This window comes from Populus euphratica, unplaced genomic scaffold, assembly GCF_000495115.2.
Source record: "Populus euphratica unplaced genomic scaffold, PopEup_1.0 scaffold2515.1, whole genome shotgun sequence".
In the NCBI taxonomy this organism is placed as follows: Eukaryota; Viridiplantae; Streptophyta; class Magnoliopsida; order Malpighiales; family Salicaceae; genus Populus; species Populus euphratica.
The window spans coordinates 2,880-21,753 of NW_011502347.1; the positions used below are offsets into that span (position 1 = coordinate 2,880).

The 18,874-nt window shown below is 32.7% G+C and overlaps 1 protein-coding gene across 1 annotated transcript; it reads left to right on the forward strand.

Annotated features, from left to right (window-relative positions):
- Window positions 1-255: 255 nt before the first annotated feature.
- On the forward strand, window positions 256-6,550 carry LOC105119098 (putative cysteine-rich receptor-like protein kinase 43; the record flags this gene model as incomplete). Its single annotated transcript, XM_011017198.1, has 13 exons — window positions 256-633; window positions 1,275-1,593; window positions 1,791-1,916; window positions 2,113-2,243; window positions 2,355-2,565; window positions 2,877-3,111; window positions 3,224-3,374; window positions 3,522-3,792; window positions 4,424-4,567; window positions 4,757-4,773; window positions 5,278-5,470; window positions 6,207-6,325; window positions 6,494-6,550. Coding segments are annotated over exons 1-13 (2,352 nt in total), but the record flags the coding sequence as incomplete, so codon positions are not given.
- Window positions 6,551-18,874: the final 12,324 nt, after the last annotated feature.

The window sequence follows — 18,874 nt, forward strand, 5'->3', positions numbered from 1 at the left end:
TTTTTTAGTTAAACTCGTAGCATGAGCTCTTTTTGGCACCTGCATGCATTTTTGGCCTTAAAATTTACATCAATGTATCCTTAATTTAACACCTTAGCTAAAAACAACAAGAACAACCCGACTTAATATAGGCAAGCAACGAGAAGCAAGAACAAAAAAAAAATACCCATCAAAAGCAGCATGTTTCTTTTCTTTTTCCAACTTTCTTCTCTAATGGCAACTTATTCTCTTCTGATCTCCCTACTCGTTTATGTCATGGCATTTTCAATCAATCTGTTGCATGCAGACCCGAGAACAGACCTTGTTATACAGACGTGTGGCAAAGTGCGCGTTCAAAATGTGTCAAACTACTTCAAGTACTATTCAAGCATCACAGATTACATGCAAGATGAAATTTATCGCAACAAGTTTGCATTTAAGGATACAGGAGAGCCGCCAGATCGGTTGTATGTGCTTGCCCAATGCATGGATGATCTAACTAACGATGAATGTGCTATGTGTTTCGCGCAAATTAGTACTCTCATCCCCAGTTGTTTTCCTAGCACCGGTGGTCGAGTTTATTTTGATGGCTGCTTTATTAGGGCTGAGAATTATAGTTTCTATCGTGAAGCTCTTGCCCAAGAAGATACGAAGGTGATCATGCTTTCTTCAAACCATAAATTTAAAATTTCCTAATTTCTTTCAATTGAATGGCAATTGAATGTACATTAGTTTAAGTTTCAAAGTCGAATTAGGTTTGGATTAAGCACTTTCTAAATTACCTTAATGAGTTATGAAATTCTTATCTGTTGATATGGTGATGGAAAATATTTTGCATTTAATTGCCAATAAGCTATGTAGCTCCTTTGGCATGTGGTTTTCTCCATCCCCACCAGGATTTTGCATTTTAACGTTTCGATCATCATGTGATCATAACGTGCGTTAGAGTTGATGCATTTTTCAACCTAGAGTTTCCTAACAAATTTTGATCAAGGTGCCCAGCTAGCTGTTAAGATTTGAGATTTATGCTAACAAGTCGTAGGTTCAAACCCTCAGAGGTTTGGATTGGGATTCAGAGATGGGGAAAGGCTTCGTCTTTGTGTAGCTCATGGTTTGTTGGGCCTCGCAGATGACCAAAAATAAAAAATAAAAAAATTCACACCTGAAATCTTCAGAGCTTGTGAGGTTATTGAGCTATTTTTTTTTTAAAAAAAAAAGCTTTAATTCAAATTCAAATTTCTTCTTCATTTAATATGTTATACTGAATTTTCTCTCCGGGAATTAAATGGAAGTAGAGATGCAGTGGCATTGTAAACAAGGGGCAAGAATTTAGCGTTGCAGTAAATGAAGTGCTGAGTAAGATGTTACTGAAGGCTCCGAGTTTCCGAGGCTTTGCTTCCAAGCATGAGACTTCAAATGGCATATCTGCCTATGGGATGGCTAATTGCTGGAAGATCTTGGACCATGATTTGTGTTCCATTTGCCTGTCAGAGGCGGTTGCATCTGCCTTATCATGCATTCCATCTACGGAGGCTCGTGTGCTTAATGCTGGCTGCTTTGTACGCTATTCTGATGCTTCATTTGCCAATGATTCTAATGGTGAATACTCCAAAGGTTAGCCCATTTATTTATTACAGTCGATGCAGTCTAGAAACCTGCTAGCTGGCCATGTCTTGAAACGCAAATTTATCGACTTTAAACTGTTAGTTTGACCTTCCACATGCATGTTCTTCTGTTTTTCATTCAATGATGATTTTTAGAGACTTGATGGACAATATACTAGGTTAATTTACTACGGCATTCTCTTGCAGAAGAAGTATTTTCCTACATCACATACATTATGGGTGTGGTTCTGATCTCCGTATTAGCAATTGGTATTGGTATTTGTGTGGGTAAACTTACCTATAGAAGAAAGATCCGTCTCAAACAATCGAAAGGTAACGTGTGTGTACATGGATTACAATGCTTAGATAGGAAGAAAACAAGCATGATTTCTTCCTTTATTTTAACATTTTCTTTGATAAAACCCCTCTACAGAAACATTAAGCAATGTTTATATGATATGATATTGAGCATAATGAAGCAGATAAATAATTTGTTTTCCATCGTTTTGCATATTAATCATCATCAAAGAGACGGAGGACTTGTTATTAGAGGAGAGGGTGCAGTACATGCAGTTCAAGTACGCGACACTTGACACAGCAACTGAAAGTTTCAGTGAAACTAATAGGTTAGGATGTGGAGGATTTGGTGAAGTATTTAAGGTACCTGAGACACCCACACACACACACACATGTAGCTTAAATTTCATTTTGTCTTCGTTTAAATCTATTCCATGAATTTCTAATTGCGGATGATTGACCTGAAATGACTAGGGAACCTTACCAGATGGTAGAGAAATTGCAATAAAGCGATTATATATTAGTAGGAAATTTCAAGTGCAAGAGATTCGTAATGAAATGGAAATTATTGGAAGAGCACAACACAAGAACTTGGTTCGATTCCTCGGTTGCTGCTTCACCAGCATTGACAGCTTCCTTGTCTATGAATACCTAGCAAACAGAAGCCTGGATCTCATTTTATTTGGTAAGCTATAGAAGCTTGATTTTTTCTCTACTGAGTTTTGGACTGTAAGGAATTAATGCATTCAAAAGCAGATCATGAACATGGCCAATCTATCTTGTTCATAGACATGTTCTTAAGATTGGATTAATTAAGTGTATCAAGATATATAACTTGTTGGCTCAAAAACTAATATTAGCTCAATTGTAAAATGACATGACTCAAATAGACTTAAGAATTAGCTGTTCTTTGTTCACTGAGAATTGATATTTGCCCGTTCTAGCTTTCTTTCTAAACAATCTGAAAATTTCTGTGCAAACACCCACGGAAGCAAGATCCGGCAAAGAAGAAAGAACTTGATTGGAAAAGGAGATTTCTAATTATCGAAGGAACAGCTGAAGGTTTGGAGTACCTCCACAAGTATTGTCAAGTGCGGATCATTCATAGAGACATCAAAGCAAGTAATGTCTTGCTAGATTTGAGACATCGACCAAAAATCTCAGATTTCGGACTAGCAAGATTTTATTCCTGTGACCAATCCCTCGTCAACACTGCCATTGCTGGAACACTGTAAGCATAAGCACTGATATTTCCATTAACCTTTTTCTTCTTATAGGTGTCTCTACAAACTCACATTGTCCTAATAAAAAATTATCACTCTTTTTGGTGTCTTGGCTTAAAGGGGGTACATGGCTCCAGAATACATTGCCAAGGGAAGGTTAACTGAGAAGGTGGATGTCTATAGCTTTGGAGTTCTCGTCATCGAAATGATTACTGGAGTACAAAACAACAAATATCAATCCGAGAAAACATATGAAACTCTAGTTACCTGTGTAAAATTCTTATAACCTTCTTATTGCCTATACAGCAGAAGCACCATACATTTATTATGTCCACATGGTAAAAATGCATGTCAATGTATTACAGTTCATGCGCGCTTGTTTGCTTTCAACCTCCCTTGTTTTTTCCCTCTATAACAGGCATGGAAGCATTTCCAATCAAACAAGGTCCAAGAAATCATTGATACAAGTATGACGATTGAAGATGCTGAAGAAATCGAAAGAGTTGTTCAGATTGGTCTATTATGTACTCAAGAGTCACCAAATTTGCGGCCAACGACGACAGAAGTAGTTCAAATGCTCAGGAAAAAGGATGTTGAATTGAGTTCACCATCCAAGCCTCCTTTCACAGATGAGCTTATGGAATTACATTATTTAGGCAGCTTGGACCAGCAGCATCCTTCTACCTTTGGTTTGTGAACATTATTAAATAATACTTACGTAGTTTTATTTATTAAGAGTATAATAGTATTTTCAGTTTAATTTATATATACTTTATTTGTATTTAGGTTAAAACTAAGTATTCATAATATAAAGATTATTTAGAATTCTAGCCTCCTTTTTATGTTTGATCTTAATTATTTTAATATGGTATCATAGCTAATTTTATGAAACGATAGATATACTTTATTTGTATTTAGGTTAAGACTAAGCATTCATAATATAAAGATTATTCAGAATTCTAGCCTCCTTTTTATGTTTGATCTTAATTATTTTAATATGGTATCATAACTGGTTTTATGAAACGAGGCTTAATTCCAAACACAGTTTCGTGGATCCAACTTGTTTTGTCAGTTTCTACAAAATTTGATATTTGCGTTTTGGAGTAATCATATAGTTTTGAGAAGATATTTGTTTAGTTTTTGAATTTCTGTTTAGTTTCTGCAATTTGATATTTGGTTTTTCGCTACTTTTGCATTCTAGTTTTCTGTGATTGTTGATTATGGCTACTAAAAGAGATGATTTGCTTCAATTTGTGAGTGTAAGGTTGGATGGGAAGAACTATTCGTATTGGAGCTATGTAATGAGAAATTTTCTTAAAGGTAAGAAGATGTGGGGGTATGTTAGTGGAACTTATATGATACCTAAGAATATTGAGGAGGGGGATACTGTTTTGATAGATACATGGGAGGCAAATAATGCAAAAATCATTACTTGGATCAACAATTCTGTTGAACATTTGATAGGTATGCAGTTGGCGAAGTATGAGACAACAAAAGAGGTTTAGGTTCATCTAGAAAGGTTATTCGCGCAATCAAATTTTGCAAAACTCTATTAATTATAGAATAATATACGAGCTCTCCATCAAAAGAATATGAGTATTCAAGAGTTTTATTCTGCTATGATAGATTTTTTGGATCAATTGGCTTTTACAGAATTAACGGAATTAAAGGTATGTGATGTCTATATTGAGCGTAGAGAGCAGCAATGATTGGTACAGTTTTTAACAGCACTTCGCAGTGATTTCAAAGGACTTAGAGGTTCAATTCTGCATCGTTCTCCACTGCTTTTTGTTGACTTTATTGTGAGTGAGTTATTGGCTGAAGAAATACGTCTTCAATCTTATTCTAAAAAGGAAATTCTTTTTGCTTCAAATCCTTTAGTACTAGCAGTACCTTCTAAGTCATTCTCTAATCATTAGAACAAACCTTACACAAGGGTTGGCTTCGATAAGTGTAGTTTATGTAAGCAGAAAGGTCATTGGAAGACTTAGTGTCGTAAGTTAAGACAGCATAATCAAGCTTGGAAGTCTGGTAGTCAGTCATAACCTATTGCTCATAAACCACCTTAGGGTTATAAACCATCACACCATAATACTATAGTAGTAGCTTCTCCAGGCTCTATTACTGATCCCAATACTTTGGCTAAGCAATTTCAGAAGTTTCTCTCCTTGCAGCCACAAGCAATGTCCATTTCTTCTTTCATAGGTCAGTTGCCTCACAGTTCCTCAGGTGTGTCACACTTTGAATGGGTTTTGGATTCTAGTACTTCCCATTATATATCTCCAAATTCCTTATCTTTTACCTATGTGTCTCCTTTGTCCTCCATTCCTATTATGACTGCTGGTGGCACTCCTATACCCTTAGCAGGTGTTGGTTCTGTTGTCACACCTCACTTGTCTCTCCCTAATGTTTATCTTATTCCAAAACTATATAAATAAGATCTTGTGTTTGTTGGTCAAATATGTGATTCTAGTGATTATTTAGTCATGTTTTCTAGTTCTTTTTATTATGTACAAGATCTTCAGTCTTAGAAGCTGATTGGGATAGGCCATAGGGAGAATGGACTATATATTTTAGATAAGTTAAAAGTGCCAATTGCTACTACCACTGCTACTACTACTACTTTTGATTTGTCTTTTTTTTTGTTCGAGTCTTTCATCTTCTAGTTTTTATTTATGACATTCCTGTCTAGGTCATGTTTCGTCTTCTTGTTTGAGATTTTTCGCATCCATGGGAGCTTTAGAAAATTTAAAAACTTGTGACATTTCTGATTGTAGTGGATGTAAACTGGCAAAATTTTTTGCTTTACCTTTTAATCAAAGTATTTCTGTTTCTTCTTCACCATTTGATTTGATTCATTCTGATGTATTGGGACCTTCTCCTATTTCCACAAAAGGAGGTTCTCGATATTATGTCTTTTTTATTGATGATCATACTCGTTATTGTTGGGTTTATTTAATGAAATATCGTTCTGAATTCTTTAAGATATATGCAGCTTTTCGAGCTTTTATCAAAACTCAACATTCTGCTGTGATTAAATGTTTTAGGTGTGATTTGGGTAGGGAATACACCTCTAATAAATTTTCCTAATTACTTGCCTCAGATGGAACCATCCACCAAACTTCGTGTACAGATACTCCTAAGCAAAATGGTGTTACTGAAAGAAAACATAGAGATATTATCGAAACTGCTCGTTCTCTCTTGTTGTCTGCTTTGTTTCTAGTAAGTTTTAGGGAGAAGCTGTTTTTACTACTGTAAGTTTGATTAATACAATTCCATCTTCTTATAGTTCGGGTCTATCTCCTTTTAAAAAGTTATATAGGTATGTCCCTGATTATTCCTCATTTAAAGTCTTTGGTTGTACTTGTTTCATTCTTTATCCTCATGTAGAACGCAGTAAGTTATCCTCTCGATCTGCTGTTTGTGTTTTTCTGGGTTATAGTGAAGGTAAAAAGGGGTATCCTTGTTTTGATCCAATAACTCAGAACCTTTATGTGTCTCGTCATGTTGTCTTTCTTGAGCATATACCTTTCTTTTATATTCCATCCACTACTCATAACATGACTAAATATGATATTATTCGTATAGATCCCTTTTTTTAGGATTTTGGTAATGATACTGACACGACTAAAAGATTGATGTCTTCTCTCAAGTGCAGGAGTGTCAAAGAAATAAATAAACTAGCAAGACCGGGGTCAAACCACAAGGAGGTTAATTGTACAAATTATAAACAACAACAATAGTAACAACAACAACAACTCTAATAATAGTAGCAATAATAATAATAATAATAATAGTAGTAGTAGTAGTAGTAGTAGTAGTAGTAGTAGTAGTAATAAAGAGGAGGAAGAAGAAGAAGTTGATAAGAACTTTGAGATAGAAGATTAACGTAAGAATTAAACAATGATAACAATAAATGTTAAGGTTAGAGGATCCACTAATGGTATGTCCAACAAGTATAGTATAAACTCTTATTATTCAATTGGAAACCACACAAAAAGGAGCTTCCAATTTGATTATAGATTATTAACATGATTACATTAGTCATCTTATTTGATTAATGCTAATACTTGTAAATCTCGTTAAGCATTCATGATTATAACTTATGTTAACAACAAAGTTCCTTTCATAGCTTAGGTGTCGGTTATACCATACAATATGAACTATGAAAGTGCCAAGCATTTGTTGTACCAAGTGTTATACAATATAAATTAAGATAACAAATACAAAGCATGTTAATATTAAACATTAAAGTCTATATTGAGTTTACATTATACTTATTCTTACACCATTAATGTAGCATTTTCACCTTGACATAATAAACTTAACTAAACATAATGAAAGAAAGAAAAATAAATAAACAAAATAAGAACATAAATAAGATAAAAGTTAACTAAGTAAATGAAAGGAATTGAATGGAAGGAAATAAAAGGCATAAACATGATATTAATGAAAGCAAAGCAAAGCATAAACATTACAAAAAATACAAAGAGAGAAAGCAAAAGCATGATCCTGATCTAGAGACCAAGATGCCTAAATGCATGGCAAATGCCTCCTTTTATAGGCCAAAATTGGGAATTATTGATTTGATGACTAATTGATGAGCGGGTGACCAACTCTTGACTTGGTGACAATCCTTATCTTCTCTTGTCTACCCAAAACGTCATTGATAACATTAAAATTAGAGCCATTTAAAATACGAAAGTTTTATAAAATTATCTCAGCTTTCTTGTGTAAAAAATTCAAGTCATTTGGACTTCTAGAACTCCAGATACGGGCCAAAAACTGAACAGTGCACGGGCTGGAAACAGATTCAGACTTCTTTGTTATTGCTACAATTTGGACTTGAAAATGGCCTCTTTAAGTCTTGAGCTCCATATGAAAGTTGTAGGCCTATGTCTTACCTTTCCATCCATATAAAATAGACCTAAATTTGAGATCTACAGCTCCAGATATGACCCAATTACCAAACAGTATTCCGGTTTGGACTGCACCGACATCTCTTTTCTAAGTTTAGCTATCTCTTTGTCCTTTCAATTTCAGTTTTTAAATTCATCAATCAATCCTTTCATTGATATGATATGCTGCATTTAAAATGAACATTTACCACAAATTAAAGGTATCTTGTATTCTTAGATACGTTATTATAAAATATGCTTTAGTTAAGAAGTTATTGATACTTCAAATGCAAAATGATGACATAAAACCTTGATAAAAAAATACACTTTTAAGTATTAATCAGATACCTCTCCCCATGTTCGATTAATTTGAACTCATAACTCTACAGGTACTGGTACTTTACTCTTTGGCATACCTGAAGCTCCATTCTCATCTATAACCCCTCAAACTTCATCTAAGATTGTGGATCCACCTCCACGTCAATCCATCCACATTCATAAGTCCACAAAACTACCAGATTTTGCTTATTCTTATTGTTCTTCATCATTTAATTCTTTTTTAGCATCTATTCATTGTCTCTTTAAGCCCTCTTCCTATAAAGAGGCTATTCTTGATCCACTTTGGCAGTAAGCTATGGATGAGGAACTTTCTACTTTGTATAAGACAGATACTTGGGATCTGGTTCCTCTACCTCTTGGTAAGAGTGTTATTGGTTGTCACTGGGTATATAAAATCAACATTAATTTTGATGGGTCTATTGAGCGATGCAAAGCTAGGCTGGTTGCAAAAGGATATTCTCAATAGTATGGTATGGATTATGAGGAGACATTTGCCCTGGTTGCAAAAATGACTACTATTCGTACTCTTATTGCAGTAACTTCGATTCATCAATGACATATTTCTTAGCTTGATGTTAAAAATACCTTCTTGAATGAAGATCTTCAAGAAAAAATTTACATGACACCCCATCCTGGTATTTCACATGACTCTGGATATGTTTGTAAGCTTAAGAAAGGATTTTATGGTCTCAAACAAGCACCCTGTGCTTGGTTTGAGAAATTCTCTATTGTGATCTCATCTCTTGGCTTTGTTTCTAGCAGTCATGATTCTACTCTTTTTATTAAGTGCATTGATGCAAGCCGTATCATTCAGTCTTTATATGTTGATGACATGATTATTACTAATGATGACATTGATGGTATTTCAGTTTTGAAGATAGAGTTGGCTAAACGATTTGAAATGAAGGATTAGGGTTATCTTCGATATTTCCTGAGTATGGAGATAGCATACTCACCTAGAGGTTACCTTCTTTCTCAGTCAAAATATGTTCTTGAGTGAGTTAGACTTACTAATAACAAGACTGTTGATACCCCTATTAAGGTTAACGCAAGATAATTTTCTTCTGATGGTTTACTTTTGATAGATCCTACTTTATATTACACTATTGTTGAAAGTTTGGTATATCTTACCATTACTCATTCAAATATTGCATATGATGTTTATATTGTTAGTCAGTTTGTTGCTTCTTCTACTACCGTTCACTAGGCAGCTGTTTTTCATATTTTGTGATATCTTTGAGGTACAGTTTTTCAGAGTCTTTTACTTTCATCCACCTCTTCCTTAGAGTTGCGTACATTCTCTGATGCTAATCATGGTAGTGAGCCCACCTCTTCAAAGAGATTGTTTCGTTACATTGGTTACTTGTTGATATGGGAGTTTTCTTTTCTCATCCTACTCCTATGTATTATGACAACCAGAGTTCTATTCAAATTGCTCACAACTCGGTTTTTCATTAGCGAACTAAGCATATTAAAATCGATTGTTAACACAATTAAATGATTGATGTCTTCTTCTAAGTGTAGGAGTGTTGAAGTAATAAATAACCCGGCAAGACCGAGGTCAAACCACATAGAGGTTAATTGTATAAATTATAGATAATAATAACACAACAACAACAATAACAACAAGAATAACAACAACAACAATAATAATAAAGAAAAAGTTGATAAGAACTTTAAGATGGAAGATTAATGTAATGATTAAACAATAATAACAACAAATATCAAGGTTAGAGGATCTACTAATGGTATGTCAAATAAGTATAGTATAACCTCTTATTACTCAATTGAAAACCACACACAAAGGAGGTTCCAATCATATTATATATTGTTAACATGATTACATTAGTTATCTTATTTGATTAATGCTAATACTTATAAATCTCGTAAGGTATTCATGATTATAGTTTATGTTAACAACAAATCAAGTTCCTTTCATAGCTCAGGTGTCGGTTATACCATATAGTTTATGCTATGAAAGTGTCAGGCATTTGTTGTACCAAGTGTTATACAACATAAATCTAGATTAGTCATTTAACAAGCAAAGCATTAAAGAGTGAACAAGATAACAAATACAAAACATGTTAGTATCAAACATTAATGTCCATGTTAAGTTTACACTATACTTATTCTTACACTATTAATGTAACCTTTTCACCTTGACATAATAAACGTAACTAAACATAATGAAAGAAAGAAAAATAAATAACCAAAATAAGAACATATAACAGTTAACTAAGTAAAGGAAAGGGCATGAAAGGCATAAACTTGATATTAATGAAAGCAAAACATAAACATTACAAAAAATATAAAGAGAGAAAGCAAGAGCATGATCTTGATCTGGAAACTAAGATGTCTAAATGCATGGCAAATGTCTCCTTTTATAGGCCAAAATTGGAAACTATTGATTTGATGACTAATTGATGAGTGGATGGCCAACTTTTGACTTGGTGACAATCCTTATCTTCTCTTGTATGCCCAAAACATCATTGATAACATCAGAATTGGAACCACTTGAAACATGAAAGTTGTAAGAAATTGTCAGCTTTCCAGAAAAAAAAAAATAGAGGTCATTTGGACTTTTAGAACTCCAAATATGGTCCAAACACTGAACAGTACTTGGGCTATAGGACAAATTCAGACTTCTTTGTTCTTTCTATAATTTGGATTTGAAAATGACCTTTTAAAATCTTAGTCTCCATATGAAAATTATAGGCTTATGTCTTACTTTTCCATCTATATAAAGTACACCTAAATCCGAGATCTGCAGCTCCAGATATGACCCAATTATCGAATAATGTTCTAGTTTGGATAGCACCAAAATCTCTTTTCTAAGTTTGGTCATCTCTTTGTCCTTTCAATTTTAGTTCTTAAACTCATCAATCAATCCTTTTATTTATGTGATAGGCCTACATTTAAAATAAACATTTACTATAAATTAAAGGTATCTTATATTACTAGATATGTTATTATAAAACATGCTTTAGTTAAGAAGTTATTGATACTTGAAGTGTAAAATGATTGTATAAAAAATAAAAATACACTTTTAAGTACTAATGAATTGTCATCTTACTCATCATCATCTCAAGCATGGCACCATTGCTTTGGCTTTTGTTTTTTCTTCTTTGCAGATTGTAGATTTCTTTACCAAGACGCATTCTATCTCTCATTTTTGTTTTCTGGTTGGCAAACTCTCAAAGTTTGTAGCTATCATATCGTGAGTTTGAGGGGAGATGTTAAATAATATTTATGTAGTTTTATTTATTAAGGGTAGAATAGTAGTTTCAGTTTAACTTATATATACTTTATTTGTATTTAGGTTAAAACTGAGCATTCATAATATACAGATTATTCAGAATTCTAACCTCCTTTTTGTGTTTGATCTTAATTATTTTAACAAATATAACTGCTAGCTAGAATTTGAAACTTGAAAGAATTTTCTATACACACACATGGCATCCCATTGCTTAGAAGTTTAGAACATCGTGTTCACACCTACACACTGGTTTTGTCATGTGATTTTGTCATATGTATTACTCGACTATTCTAGACTAGTTTGAATTATTTTTAACATTTATTAAATTGAGATGTTTTTTTTTTAAATCTAAATAGTTTTTGTCTAAAGCTTGATAATTTATAATTAATTTGCAATTTTCCTTTATTTTTTTGCATTTTAATTCCCGCAATCATTTTTTATTGTCAATTTTTTGTTTTCTATGTGTTAAGAAGCAACTTATTAACACTTTTCAAAAACTGAATAGAAACCAAATAATTATAAGTATGACAAGTTATTTCATCATGAAGGGAAAACCTTATGAAAAACTCTTTAAAAGATTATAGATATAAAATAATAAATCTCTTTAGGACAGTTAAACCCAAGACAGTAGTTTAGAAGACTACAAAATGAGTATTTATCACTACAAATCTAAATTAGTCATTTAACAAGCAAAGTATTAAAGAGTGAACAAGATAACAAATATAAAACATGTTAGTATCAAACATTAAAGTCCATATTCAGTTTGCACTATACTTATTCTTACACCATTAGTGTAACATTTTCCCCTTGACATAATAAACTTAGCTAGACATAATAAAAGAAAGAAAAATAAATAAACAAAATAAGAACATAAATAAGATAAAAGTTAACTAAGTAAATGAAATGAAATGAAAGGCATAAACTTAATATTAATGAAAGCAAAGCATAAACATTACAAAAAATACAAAGAGAGAAAGCAAGAGCATGATCTTGATTTGGAAACCAAGATGCCTAAATGCATGGCAAATGCCTCCTTTTATAGGCCAAAATTTGAAACGATTGATTTGATTAATAATTGATGAGTGGGTGACTAACTCTTGACTTGGTGATAATCCTTATCTTCTCTTATCTACCCAAAACGTCATTAATAACATCAAAATTGGAACCACTTAAACATGAAAGTTGTAGGAAATTATCTTAGCTTTCTTGTGTAAAATCTTGAGGTCATTTGGACTTCTAGAACTTTAAATATGGCTCAAACACTGAACAGTGCTCAGGCTGGAGGACAGATTTAGACTTCTTCGTTATTGCTATAATTTGGACTTAAAAATGGCCTTTTTAAGTCTTGGGCTCCATATAAAATTTGTAGGCCTATGTCTTACCTTTCCATCCATATAAAATAGACCTAAATTGGAGATCTACAACTCCAGATATGACCCAATTATCGAACAGTGTTTCGGTTTGGACTACAACGGCATCTCTTTTCTAAGTTTGGCCATCTCTTTGTCCTTTCAATTTCAATTCTTAAACTCATCAATCAATCCTTTCATTTATGTGATAAGCCTATATTTAAAATAAACATTTACCATAAATTAAAAGTATCTTATATTATTAGATATGTTATTATAAAACATGTTTTAGTTAAGAAGTTATTGATACTTCAAGTGCAAAATGATGATATAAAACCTTGATAAAAAATGCACTTTTAAGCATTAATCACACCCCCTAACCAGCTTATTACTAGTCCCTAGTAATCAAAGCATTAAAATAGAAAAATAATTTGTAAACTCCACAAAGCAAGATATTCATCATTCAACTTCCATTAATCTATCCAGATAAACAAACTCCTATTAAATTTATATATCTGCTCAATACCTCTTAAACAAGATATTTAATAAACCTTTCTATTGTGCTTAATATATTAACACATGGTTATGGGTCTTTACTTGGAAGAAAACAAAATTCTTGTTCTAACGTTTAAGGTTAACTTTCTTGGGTTGTGATTTTTTTTTATTTTGTTTAAATATATATACATGTAACTTAAAACACAATGCATCTTTAACTTATATAATGAGCTTTCGGCTAATGACTCCCAAACTAGTTGGTCTTAGGGCACGAGGTGTTGAAACACCTTTACGAGCTTAGTAACTCGGGTTGCAGATACTGATATGTAGATAGTGCAATGTTTAATTCCCTTAAGCTTTTCTCCTCAACCCATGTAACAAGCGTTGAACCAATAGCTCCCAAGTCAGTTGACTTTAGGGTATTAGGTGTTAAAACACCCCTGACACGACTAAAAGATTGATGTCTTCTCCCAAGTGCAGGAGTGTCGAAGTAATAAATAACCCGGCAAGACCGGGGTCGAACCACAGGGAGGTTATTTGTACAAATTATAAATAACAATAATACAACAACAATAACAGTAACAACAACAACAACAGTAACAACAACAACAACAATAATAATAATAACAATAATAATAATAATAATAATAATAATAATAGTAATAATAATAATAATAATAATAATAGTAATACTAATAATAATAATAATAATAGTAGTAGTAGTAGTAGTAGTAGTAGTAGTAATAATAATAATAATAATAAAGAAAGAGAAGAAGAAGATGATGATGAGAACTTGGAGATGGAAAATTAATGTAAGGATTAAACAATAATAATAACAAATGTCAAGGTTAGAGGTTCCACTAATCGTATATCAAACAAGTATAGTATAAACTCTTATTATTGAATTGGAAACCACACACAAAGGAGGTTCCAATCAGATTATATATTGTTAACATGATTACATTAGTCATCTTATTCAATTAATGCTAATACTTGTAAATCTCGTCAAGCATTCATGATTATAACTTATGTTAACAACAAATCAAGTTCCTTTCATAGCTCAGGTGTCGGTTATACCATACATTATGGGCTATGAAAGTGCCAAGCATTTGTTGTACCAAGTGTTATACAACATAAATCAAGATTAATCATTTAACAAGCAAAGTATTAAAGAGTAAACAAGATAACAAATATAAAACATGTTAGTATCAAACATTAAAGTCCATATTAAGTTTACATTATACTTATTCTTACACCATTAGTGTAACCTTTTCACCTTGACATAATTAACTTAGCTAGACATAATGAAAGAAAGGAAAACAAATAAACAAAATAAGAACATAAAAATTAACTAAGTAAAGGAAAGGAAATGAAAGGCATAAACTTGATATTAATGAAAGTAAAGCATAAACATTACAAAAAATACAAAGAGAGGAAGGAAGAGCATGATCTTGATCTGGAAACCAAGATGCCTAAATGCATGGCAAATGCCTCCTTTTATAGGCCAAAAATGGGAACTATTGATTTGATGACTAATTGATAAGTGGGTGGCCAACTTTTGACTTGGTGACAATCCTTATCTTCTCTTGTCTGCCCAAAACGTCATTGATAACGTCAAAACTGGAGCCAGTTGCAAACATGAAAGTTGTAGGCAATTGTCTCAGCTTTCTTGTGTAAAAAATTCACAAACGGGAGCCAGTTGCAAACATGAAAGTTGTGGGCAATTGTCTCAGCTTTCTTGTGTAAAAAGTTCAGCTCATTTGGACTTCTAGAACTCCAGATATGGCCAAAATACCGAACAGTGCTTGGGCTGGAAGACAGATTCGGGCTTCTTTGTTGTTGCTACAAGTTGGACTTGATAATGGCCTTTTTAGATCTTGGGCTCCATATAAAAGTTGTAGGCCTATGTCTTACCTTTCCATCCATATAAATTGGACCTAAATCTGAGATATATAGCTCCAGATATGACCCATTTACCGAACAGTGTTCCGGTTTGGATTGCACCGACATCTCTTTTCTAAGTTTGGCCATCTCTTTATCCTTGCAATTTAAGTTCTTCAAGTCATCAATCAATCCTTTCATTTATGTGATAGGCCTGCATTAAAAATAGACATTTACCACAAATTAAAGGTATCTTATATTATTAGATATATTATTATAAAACATGCTTTGGTTAAGGAGTTATTGATACTTCACGTGCAAAATGATGATATAAAACCATGATAAAAATGCACTTTTAAGTACTAATCAACCCCTTTGGGCTTAATTGCTTAGGTTAAGAAGGCTACGAAACCAAACTTATGTATATTTTTATTATCATCATTTTTTTTTTGCTTTTTTTTGTGTTTTTTTATTTTTTTAAAATTATATTCTATCTTTTTCCCTTAGTTGTTACATTTAATAAAAGAACATAAATAATATAATAATCCAATATGCAACCCACACTCATATGTTAAAGTGTGTGTGTAGAATTAAGGTTTAAGAATACATGTTAAATGAGTATATGAGTAGAATTAAGTGATAATAATGTGAGAGTTTGTAAACCTAAATATTTCAAGAAGTATTATAATAGACCTTGTTAAGAATGGTTACTAAGATGCGTCTCGAGAGTCACTTTAACCAAAAAACTCCTTTACTGTGTCATCCTAGTAACAACAATTTCGCACATGCTTTATGAAATGAAAAACATAGTTAGTTAAATTTTTTTTTTTTTGAAAGCTACTACCCTCTCTCCCTAACCAAAATGAGATATTATCCTCAATGTGCTAAGGTAGAAAGATAGAGTACAGAAGACATCACCTGAAATAACAAACACTAACAAACCTGAAACACACTTAAACAGATATAAGAAACAACAAAACGCAATACTAAAAGCAAAAGACACAAAGATTCACAAATGAAGACTCAAATCTAATCTAAGTTTTTTATGGCTTTCCTTAGATGACCAATTTATACGACTCATAGAGGGATCAATTATAGGAATGAAAGAGTAGTTGGTCAATCAATTGTTCAGCAGTAGGAGTAGAGATTATGATTTGTCGTCTAGAAGATGTTAGAAATTCCTATTCCACAGCATGATCAAGAAAAAACAACAACTTATCACAATAACCATTAACATTTAATAGACTTATAGGTTTATGATAAATATGCAGGTAGGCCCAAGAGGAAATATAAAAGATCTCTTTCGATGTGCCTGACATGACTAAAAGATTGATGTCTTCTCCCAAGTGCAGGAGTGTCAAAGTAATAAATAATCCGACAAGACCGGGGTCGAACCACAGGGAAGTTAATTGTACAAATTATAAACAACAATTATAAACAACAACAATAGCAATAGCAACAATAGTAACAATAACAACAACAATAACAACAACAACAACAACAACAACAACAACAATAATAATAATAAAGAAAAAGAAGAAGAAGAATAAGAAGATGAGAACCTAGAGATGGAATATTAATGTAAGGATTAAACGATGATATTAACAAATGTCAAGGTTAGAGGATCCATTAATGGTATATCAAACAAGTATAGTATAAACTTTTGAGATAGAGCAGGAAAATACTTTTTCAAATTTTCAAGATTAGTGTCCATTTTCAAATGAGAATTGAAATAGAGATTCAAAGAATTGCACAAATATATACACAGATATCAGTTATTGTGGGAAACTGAAAGAACCGACTTAAGTCACAAAGTACCGTTATTCGCCATTTGACCGGGGTGAGAGAAACTAGCAAAAATCACTCAAAAAGAAACACAAAAATAATATGAGAAAAAAAAAATCAATCTTTATATACAGGATCATCCAATTCAATAGAGTCATAGTCAACTGAAAAATTGTCAAAGTAAACTTTCAGACGATATCCATTTACCTTGAAAACATTGTCATTCTTTGGATTCTTGATGTCGTAGGCCCTATATGGATACACATGTTTCACAATGAAAGGACCGCTCCATCTTGATCTTAATTTTTCAGGAAATAAATGCAGTCGAGAATTATAAAGCAAGACTTTTTTACCAACATTGAATGTGTTTCTCAGTATTTTCTTGTCATGAAACTCTTTAATTCTTGCTTTATGAATTCTTGAATTTTCATATGCATCATTTCTTATTTCCTCAAGCTCATTTATTTGTAATTTTCGCAATTGACTAGCATCATCCAGATTTGAATTGAAAACCCAATAAGCTTTATGTTCAAGTTCCACAAGCAAGTGACAAGGTTTTCCATAGACTAGTCTATAAGGTGACATACCTAATGATGCTTTATAAGCAGTTCGATAAGCCCAAAGTGCATCATTAAGTCTTAAAGACCAGTCTTTCCTATTAGGGTTCACTGTTTTCTCCAAAATATGTTTGATCTCCCTATTAGCAAGCTCTACTTGTCCACTTGTTTGAGGGTGATAAGAGGTGGCAACTTTGTGTGTGATTCCATATTTCTTCATTAAAGACTCAAATGGCTTGTTGCAGAAATGTGTTCCACCATCACTTATCATGGCTCGAGGGACTCCAAATCGACTCAAAATATTTTCTTTCAAAAACTTTATCACTGTTTTGTGATCATTATTTCAACTTGGAATTGCCTCTATCCATTTTGAAACATAATCTACTGCGACTAATATGTATAAGAAACCAAATGATGGAGGGAATGGACCCATGAAATCTATACCCCAACAGTCAAAGATCTCAATGACAAGAATAGGATTTAAAGGCATCATGTGACGTTTTGAAATAAATTCTAACTTTTGACAATTCTCACAAGTCTTGCAAAATGCATGTGAGTCCTTGAACATGGTGGGCCAGTAAAATCCACTTTGTAAAATTTTTGCAGTTGTCTTTCTTGATGAGAAATGGCCCCCACATGCCTCAGAATGATAAAATTTAATAACACTACTTACCTCATTGTCAGGAATGCATCTTCGAAATATTTGATCAGGACAATATTTGAATAAATAAGGGTCATCCCAATAAAAGTTCTTCACTTCATTTAAGAACTTTCTTTTATCTTGGGTACTCCAATGAGCTGGCAATTGTCCTGAAACAAGAAAATTGACAATATTAACAAACCAAGGCATTGTAGAGACAGAAAGTAAAGATTCATCAGGAAAGTAGTCATCGATTAGTGTGATGTCAGTTTTCGAATTTGTTGTCAATCTTGACAAGTGATCTGCAACAACATTTTCGGTGCCTTTCTTATCTTTGATTGTGATATCAAATTCTTGAAGTAAAAAAATCCACCGCACCAATCTAGCCTTAGAATCTTTCTTAAAAAGAAGATATTTGAATGCTGCATGATCACTAAAAACAACAGGTGAACCAATAAGATAAGACCTGAATTTTTCACATGCAAATACTACTGCAAGTTATTCTTTTTTCAGTGGTAGTATAATTCATTTGAGCACTATTTAAAATTTTACATGCATAGTAAATCGCATA